The sequence below is a fragment of the Engystomops pustulosus genome, chromosome 7 (genome assembly GCF_040894005.1).
Source record: "Engystomops pustulosus chromosome 7, aEngPut4.maternal, whole genome shotgun sequence".
Lineage (NCBI taxonomy): Eukaryota > Metazoa > Chordata > Amphibia > Anura > Leptodactylidae > Engystomops > Engystomops pustulosus.
In genome coordinates this window covers 17145369-17154336 of record NC_092417.1, presented here as the reverse complement: position 1 = coordinate 17154336, position 8968 = coordinate 17145369, and the positions used below count along the sequence as shown (strand labels likewise).

The 8968-nt window shown below is 43.0% G+C and overlaps 1 protein-coding gene across 1 annotated transcript; it reads right to left on the bottom strand.

The window, feature by feature from the left end:
• Window positions 1-4030: 4030 nt before the first annotated feature.
• TXNIP (thioredoxin interacting protein) lies at window positions 4031-8402 on the bottom strand. The gene is made up of 8 exons (XM_072114973.1): window positions 7971-8402; window positions 7248-7320; window positions 6999-7146; window positions 6639-6741; window positions 6290-6546; window positions 6026-6185; window positions 5766-5917; window positions 4031-5652 (listed from the first exon to the last, which is right to left on the bottom strand). Exons 1-8 carry the CDS (start codon window positions 8218-8220, stop codon window positions 5620-5622), a joined length of 1176 nt encoding a protein of 391 aa, XP_071971074.1. The 5' UTR covers window positions 8221-8402; the 3' UTR covers window positions 4031-5619.
• Between the last annotated feature and the right edge of the window lie 566 nt (window positions 8403-8968).

Below are 8968 nucleotides of genomic sequence, written 5' to 3'. Positions count from 1 at the left end.
TATCCAAGGACACAGTCTTGTTTCTGAGGGACCAAATTACTACATTTTTGAGAAATTATCCTCACACCGCTAATTTTTTTTAATAACATCTAATTGAAGAAATGTTTATATATGGCAGATTAATGAAATTGAATATAAATGCCCAGATGAGAATACCGCTTAAAGAATATCCCTTAATACAATTATCAACAAGGGGTCAGAGGTGCCTCAGGACCCATGGATTTTAGTCAGCAAATGGGCACCTAAACCACCCACCAAGTTTGATACTACCCTGTAGAGATTGTACATGCGACCTCCAACCATGAAATCCTCATATAGGTATGCCAACTCTCAACACACATGTATACAATGACCTTTGAACTGCAGAACTGACCCCCTTTTCCTAAGACACTGGGTTGTGGTAACGTATGTAGACACCAAATATCAAACCACTAAACTTGTGGGGGCTCCACAATTTTTAAATATTGGTATTGATACTCCTCCCCTGCATGTGACTACTACGGGGGGAAGGAGAGGGACCTAGTACTGGTTGGACTTATTTTCATTAGAACTTGTGTAAAACACTCCTTTTTAGAAAAATGCATTGTCCAAAATGTCATGAAAAGGGCAAAGAGGAACCTAGTTGTGCTGTACTGAGTTACAAAACCTGGCAGATTCAGATCTTTACTTCTGCTATGTACTGGGAAAAAAGTGGAAGAAGAAATTGGAGAAGACCCTACATGCACAGTTAGCAATCATCTGATTTGTAGACTTTGGTACTACTTCCTCTTTGAATGAAATCTGAGTAGGCAACAGTTCACACTAATAAAGGTGATATCTATCATGGTGAACTTCATGTCACATCCAGAGGAGAAGCTTTGGCAGAAGAACCCTTCAGTGATGATGAAGAAGACACCTATAGTTACTTACTCATTACATCCCAGTCAATCATACCTGATTATGTTGAATTTATTTCATCATTAAAGGGAACCTACCACCACTATTCTACCTATAAAGGTAGATCGGGTGGTGGGTGGATGAATGGGACGTGAGGATAGCCCTTTTTAGAGCTAATCCTCACGTCCCGGCTATCTTTTAGAAAACTTTATTAGGCTAATATGTAAATTTTGTTAAGCGGCTACTGGGGCGTGGAGTAGCCGGACATGAGGCTACTAGTCGCGGCTACTCCACGTCCCAGTAGTCTCTTTTCTTCTCCTACTTCTACATCTTCGACACGCAGCTCCTCCTAGCTGCACGCCCTTGTCCGAGAAGCCAGCGTTGTGTATGCGCAACAGCCCCGAGGCCGGAGCTACTGCGCATACGCAGAACCGAGGGCGCGCAACTACAAGGAGCTGCGAGCCAAAGATGTCAGGGTAGGAGGAGAAAAGAGGCTACTGAGACGTGGAGTAGCTGCGACTAGTAGCCTCATGTCCGGCTACTTCACGCCCCAGTAGCCGCTTAATAAAATTTACATATTAGCCTAATAAAGTTTTCTAAAAGATAGCCGAGGATTAGCTCTAAAAAGAGCTATCCTCACGTCCCATACATCCACCTACCACCCGTTCTACCTTTATAGGCAATATCATGGTGGTAGGTTCCCTTTAACTTAAGTAAAACTACAGGACACCAAAGTCTTCATTTGAGCTGGACAGTAGACAAATAAGGACATGATAGACCATACGGAGCCGTAATCGGGAAAGCCTTTAAAAAGCCATTCAGTATCTTCAGTAAATATTTGCCTTCCATCTTGATGAAGTGAACGGCAATAGAGCTCCCTCTTATCTGTCAGCTAGTTACACATCATCCTTTGGTGATCATGCCCGGGCCATGTGGACATCTATTTCACATCTCCGTGTTTCATATTGGGTAACACTAAGGTAGTTACTGGCTTCTTTGCAAAACTTGACCTGTAGGTATGAATCAACTAATCGTAACGTCGGCAGGAACTTGGATGGTTTTGACTAAACAACCGGCCATCCAATGTACTCGAAGCGTCCCAACTTTTCTGAGGTGGCAGATTTTGGAGAAAAGAGAATTGGGTCGCTTAACATCAACATGCCCAAACCTTTTTTTACACTTAGAGGTTAACGAGAGGGGTCTGGTAGTGGCTTTCTCCATTCTTACTATCAACTAGACGAGTAATGCTCTGTGGAATATTTCTTCAAAAAATCTTTGAAAAAACCAAGCATCTTCAAAGTAGACCAGGTGCCATCATCTCTCAGGTGTCTTCGTGGTGTGGACCGAACACAAATTTCATCATGATAGTGAACACATTGCCAAGGCTTGGAGTCTGGGCAAAGAGAAGAGTCCCATGGTCGATACGTTGAGTACATCATCATAATAAACTACATTCAACAGCTGCCCCCTAGATTTGTCATGATGTATCTAAACTATGGCATTTCGGTCAATCTAGGAGGGGGCGGTCTCTTGTCCTCCAGCTCCTGCAGCTTACCAAAAGTCTATCCATGACTCCCAAACAGTTACAGATTCGGCAGGGCAGTCCTGGTTTTTGGGAGATATCCCACCATCCTAGGTGGCTGGGAGAATGTCCAGTTGTGTTCCACATTGTCCTCTCTCCCAATCCAACGCACTAGAGTGCAAAGCCAAACCAGGAGGTGTGATGAGCTCCTGCTGCCACCATACATCTCACTCTATCCTACAAGAAAGATTTGTGGGGGTAACACTCCACCACTGCCGGGACCCCCACCCACCCCGCTCTGTCTCAGAGCTCCGAGGAGGGGAGGAAGCAGGACTGCAGGAAACGATGGAAAGGTAACAGAGGACAGGAGGGATTTTTGGGGAGATAAATAAGATGGGGAACAAAATTAAAGAGAGTCCATAGGAGGTTGGCAACAAGAATGGGGTCATTAAGGATGGTAATATACAATCTTTGGGGGTGTGGTTTAGGAAAAAATGGAGTTACTTTGTCCCTTTTTCTCTAGCCCAAAAGTTGGAAAGTTTGGTCCACCTCTGAGGAACACTGATGTTTGCAGAATACAGGACATCACTGCGATTGTCCTGGGTAATAGGGCTGTGGCCGTTTGTGAACCTTAATCCTCCTACATGGATGTCAAACTTTTAACAGAGTTGTAGCCCATAACATATAAATTAACAGGTCTCATTTGGCATGTCCATATCCAGATAAACTCATGTCTAAGCTTCTCGGAATAAGTGGATTCAAAGAATACCGGGACCAACTTCTGAGGAAATTTGCAGTCTCAGTGGATACTGGTTCTCAAATCTTAAAATCTATCATCAAAATCCATTGATAAACCAGGGACATTACTCATAGATGCATGCACTGCGTGACTTTGGTAATCTTCTAGGTCATCCAAAATCAACTTTTAAAATGATGCTAATAAACCAGAAGGGCTCTGAGCACCGTTACTAGAGCTTCTCGGGGCTGCAGATTCACAGGCTGTTACACTGTCTCCCCCTGCTCGATGTAGAGAATATTTCACCATACAGTGGGGGGTGGGAAGTGCTCCCTCATTGCGATTCTGTAACGGAGGAGGGGCTCTGCCAACACCAATAAGCTCATTTGTATAATTTTAAAAGGGGATTTTAGAAGAAAAGGAGGCCATGGATAACAAATATAAGATTACCTCAGTCACAGTGGCTGAATCCATGAGCAAGTTTGTTTATCCTGATGCATTTAGATGGTAGATTTCCTTTAACATGACATTAGTCAGGGGGCAAACTACAGCAGTAGCAGCTTCTATGGGGCCCGCAGTGTCAGAGGGCCCAGTCATCCAACCTGACACTGAAGAGTGGAGGATGAGCTCCTTTATATACATATTATATTAAGAACATATGCTGTATGTTTTTATATGCTCCATGTATTCATTTTCCATTGTAACTCACATGCGTGAGTATACAAATTTGTATTTTTTAGTTTAAGTGGGGAGGGTGCTCCATTCAGAAGCCTGCTATGATATGGTGGCAGCAAGTAGAGTATAGGTTACATGAGGAGACCTGGCCTCAAGTTCAACTTGGATTATTCCACTCGTTCGGTAAATGTCATCCTTTCAATTCACAAGAAAACGGCAGGTTTATTTATATTGAAACTTTATTTAAACTTTACTTTAAAAAAAGAGAACAAAACACCCCAAAACGGGGGCTCAAATATCACAGTACAAAATAGAATAAAACTCTGTAACAGATATACAATACAAAAAGAAAACAGTCAATTTATACATCAAATGAAAAAATCTCCTCGGTGCAAGCATACATTCTTCAAGAATAAGTGTACAAGAAGTCTTGCAGAGATGCAGTGCCACGGTACAGTACGAATACGAGTTTAAGTGCATCCTTTAACGAATAGGTAACAATACTTGAAAGCAGGCAGACAAAACACACAAAAAAAAAAAAAAAAAAGTAGTCAAGAATCCATTTACCATAGAAACAGTGCAAGCATGGACGTCACGTCCCACTTTGAAAAGTTAACGAAATGCTCGCTATGGATCTACGTAACCAATCCAAGACCGAAGTGCATTGAAAAAAAAAATAATAAAGTATGGCTTCTATTACACTGCAGCATTTTCATATAGCCCTTTAAATCATAGAATTATTAAGTGTATACCCTTCACTGAACAAAAGGGTCTACAAATTCCCTTTATTGCCGATATGTTCTGCTTTGAGAGCGTCACAGCTTGTGGTCATAAAAAAAAGGCATAGTAAAAAAAGTAAGCAGCAGTCAAAATTTTTTCTGCTACAAAATCAGTTGCATTGAACAGACCTGGAAGACTTTCAGGTTAAAGCAACAGAATAGATCATAGGAGTGTAGTGGTCGAGTCTATTAGCCCTAATGAAAAGTATTAGCTTACACAATCGAAGAAAAAACAAGTGCTTAACACAAAAACAAAAATTATTATAACACTGCTCTGACTAGAACACAAAAAACACTACGGTGAACGAAATACTCATTACATAATCATGCAGGACATCGTCTAGCTTTCGGCTTCGAGCCTTATACGAGTCGTGCTCTGGGATTTTAAGCGTGCGCCATAATACACCGAGATCAAGATACGCAACAAAAAGTTCACTTCGAACAAAAACACTTTGTATCTTTGTCTACACAACCTCTTCGTAGAGAGAGAGCATTTACAAAGCATGGCAGATGGAAGCATGTCCAGTCGCCCTCGGTTGGAATGACATTAAAATGTTTATGTATATAAAAAAAGGCACCAGAACACGTAGAACATGGCAGATTTATACAATTTGCTCTTAGATTGAAATACTTTGACTCAGTATATAAATATATAAAAGAAAAAAAAAAAAAAATTCTGGTTGATCTCGACTTTGGAACCAGTCGTCGTGAGTGACGCACGACCGGCATGAAGTCCACTGTTTCTAGTGAAGTAACAGTGCCATGGAGTGTCCTCTCTCCACCTGCTCTATACCCGCGCCAGCCCAGGTGGCGGGTGCAGCAGCCTAGCCATATCCCTAAGACTTTGCATTGCGATGGCACACCTGAAGAAAAAACAAGTCTTTGGGTGGCAAATTAGTCAACTACATTGACTCGAAATGAACCCCGGAAGGATAAGGCCATGAGGTTGAGAGTGTAACTGCTTGTAACAGTGCTTTATAGTAAAGTTCAGGATGACGGGTCAGAAACCAGTCAAGTGCTTCTCGTTCTGTTTAACGCACACAGGTGTTCTTATTGGCGTCGACCTAGAATGATAAAGAAGGAATTTTTTATAATTACTAATATCTACTTTTACATATCTGCAAGATCTTAATAGCAGTATGACAAAACGTAGTGCTTCTTTGGAAAGGACACTTACCTCTGTGTAGGTTGGAGGTGGCATGAACTTAAACTCTGGAGCGTACATAAAGATGGGACTGTCACAGATGCTGTCGAACTCGTCAATCAGAGGAGCAGTTGGGCTTTCTAATCTGTGGTCTTCAGGAATGATGTCCAAATAACATGGTGGTGCTACAAGAAGAGAGAATATTTTTTTTAGATCAAGGTTCTGGTCAAAGACAATTGCTACAGAAACAAAAAATATAAAACTAAAAAGTTACGGCTAAGAATTGTATTTACCTTCAGGAGTTCCAGGGATGTTTAATTCGACCCAGCTCATTTCGGAGCTTGCCTGACTGGCCATGCTTGAGCTTCGGCTACTAAGACCAGAAGAGCTGCTGCCAATGACAAGGGGTAAGTCGAGAATGACCTTCTTTGCTGCAGGAACACTGACATAGACCTGTAATAAAGTTAAGTTGGTTAAGTTAAAGGTTAAGTGGAGGACCTTTGGCAGTTAAGATGTTTGAGACCCAAGAATAGATAAAACAAGAAGAAACTACGTACCAGTAAGGAGTACTCCACTCGCAGGATGTTACACCCAAGGATGGAGGGCTTGATCTTTGGGACACGGATGCTCTTTCCTCTCCAAGAATCTGTCATTCCAGAGATGATGTGATTTCCTCGCACACTGCACAGCTTCTGGGTGAAGACTTTGGTAAGGCCGTTGGCCAAATAGGTGTGTTTTGCAACGATTGCAGCTTTGGGGACCGCAATACGAGAGCAGGTATTCTCAAAGTCAGCGGAGATGCAAATTTCTTCACCTAGAATGGAAAAAAAGCCAAAAATTTAGTGATCGGGAAACAACCAATCGAGTCTCGAACAAGTCTTCGGTAGAAGGCATGCAGCAACTCACCTTCACAAAATCCTTTGCGATTAATACTGGCGCTCATGGAGATATGTCCATCGGGAAAGAGCAAGCAGGTCATCTTCTTGTGCTTCTTGCCAGAAATTGGACACTGTAAAAAAAAGAGGAAGTGAGATTAGTCATTGGTCAATGGACAGTAAACCTAGCAGAACAGATGATCATCTAATAGCATTGACCTCTCGACTTGTGCCGTTAATGTGCAGCCTAAATGACTACTACATAGACTTTTAGGTTGAGCGACTAAAGAGTTCTCCACCTTTACTAATTTTTTCACGACCACAGAAATTTTTGTACAAAATATGAAAAAAAAAAACCTTCTCCGCCCCACAATAAAATACAAATACGTACCATTAATTCTGGGGTGTTCACATCCACAAAGTCGACCACTTCGAACTTCTTGCGCACTTCTTGAGCTGGGTGTGATGGACGCTCAAGGAATGCTTTGACCCAATATTTCACGGATCCGTACTTCCCCTTGAAAGTGGTACCCAAAGGCCTAGAAAAAGGATGGAGAAAGAACAGGTTAGTCCACCTGCATCACCTTCAACATCTGAGCGTACACATCCTATAACACATCAGATGGATTTGATAACTCACCCATGAGGAAGCTCAAATCCAAATTTGTACTCGTAATGGTTCCCGGGTCTCAAGAGGACAGAGCCATCAGAATCTGCAGAATAAGGAATTTAAAAAAAAAATTAATGCATTGGTCAAAACACATTAAAATTAGAGTATAAAGCATTATTAGATGTAGGATCTGGGTAAACAGATGGATAGGACAATTCTAAATCCTGCCACCGGAGCATTGATCTCTTTTGGATCGTGGTGTTCTGCCAATGCCCTCTAGGGGAACCCAAATCCTCATCATTGCATCGCTGTATCAGGTTTCATATACAGTATGTAATACAGTACTAAGCTACGGCTAGCAAGTCCCGAGCCAAAGACCTCAGAGAATACCACCAGATGCAGGACCATCAATAGAGAAAACCTAGCCCGATATTAAAGGGTTACTGAATTTTGCTAATTTGTCAACTCGCCCCAAAAACAAAATGCTCTATCCTCAATAAATCATGAGTATTTTACAAAGGAAGGATCCAATTGGATCTGCTTAAGACTCAACACAAAGGTCGGCTCTACTACCTCATGTCCCAGATGAAGAGCATGCTGGTACTTGTAGTACCACCCAATTATAAACACATTCATATCCCAAATCCTATTTTACCAAAGTCTAAAATTTAGATCAATTACTCGTTAACCTTGGATTATAGTCAAAATGACAAATGTCCCCAAAAAAATCTAGAATACATGCTAGATTCTCACCAGTAGCCTGGTCCTCCATGTGCAGGGTGTCCTCGTATCTCAGATATTCCATCTCCTGCTTACAATTTTGGGATGCTGAGGACCAGATGACTTTGGCCACTCCGCAGGCTAAAAACTTGACCGCTGTCACCCGGGTGACCTCGCATACTTCCACCTTCACTTTTCCGGTGACTTTGTCGCCTCCGCTGTAGACTTTATCGGGTTCGGTGAAGACCACCTCAAAGCACTTGATTTTCTTGAAGACCACCATGGTGATGAGTGATTTGGTATGAAGCTCCTTTCAATTATTAGGCAAAAAAAAAAAGCTTTGTTTGTAATGCTGTTAGCCTTTGTTATTGTCTATGTGTGGCCACTAAGGCACAGGCATGTGAGCTCCTCACTGGCTGCTGCCAAAGTAATCGTAAACAAGATGCGGAAGCTCGGCTATATATATCCGCCCCTCCGCAGAGCGCCGCCCCCCGGGCCTCCACGTGCAGGCAGCGGCCGGGAGTCGTGCTCGCCTCGTGCACTGCGCCGCCATTGGCTGTCGCGCCGTTGTTTCCCAGGCCCGCGACCAATGGGGAGCCTCGCGGCGCCTCGTGGACAGTGCGTGCCGCCAGCGGGAGAGCGGAGCGCGGTGGGCGTGGCCCGCGTGCTCATTCCTCGAGAGGTCTGTCAGAGAGAGAAAGAGGCGGGAGATGAGCTGAGGGGGGAGAGAAGAGTGTGGGAAAAACAGCGGCGGCTCCTGTCAGCCTGACATGTTTATGACTGGGATTCCTCGCGGCCCTCAGGCATAGGAACCACGGAGGGGAAGTTGACAGGAAAGTTTCTCTCATAGAGGTCAATACTGAGAGAAAACCTTAGTAAAGTCATGCGGTAGCGAAATTGTACAGTCTCAAGGTGACAATCTGTGTGGAAAATAGTGAATGAGGTCGTCGCCGACTCAAATGCCTCAATTCTGAAATCCGCCGGTGACGATTTTTACAGATTTCTTAGAAATTTGACGACGGAAATTCATC

Excerpts from the sequence above, each read along its gene's own strand:
- TXNIP (XM_072114973.1), bottom strand. The coding sequence starts at position 8,220 with ATGGTGGTCTTCAAGAAAATCAAGTGCTTTGAGGTGGTCTTCACCGAA. Across the intron at positions 6,742-6,998 it reads TGAACACCCCAGAATTAATG|TGTCCAATTTCTGGCAAGAA; the intron begins GTACGTATTTGT and ends TTTTTTTTACAG. Across the intron at positions 6,186-6,289 it reads GAGTGGAGTACTCCTTACTG|GTCTATGTCAGTGTTCCTGC; the intron begins GTACGTAGTTTC and ends ACTTTATTACAG.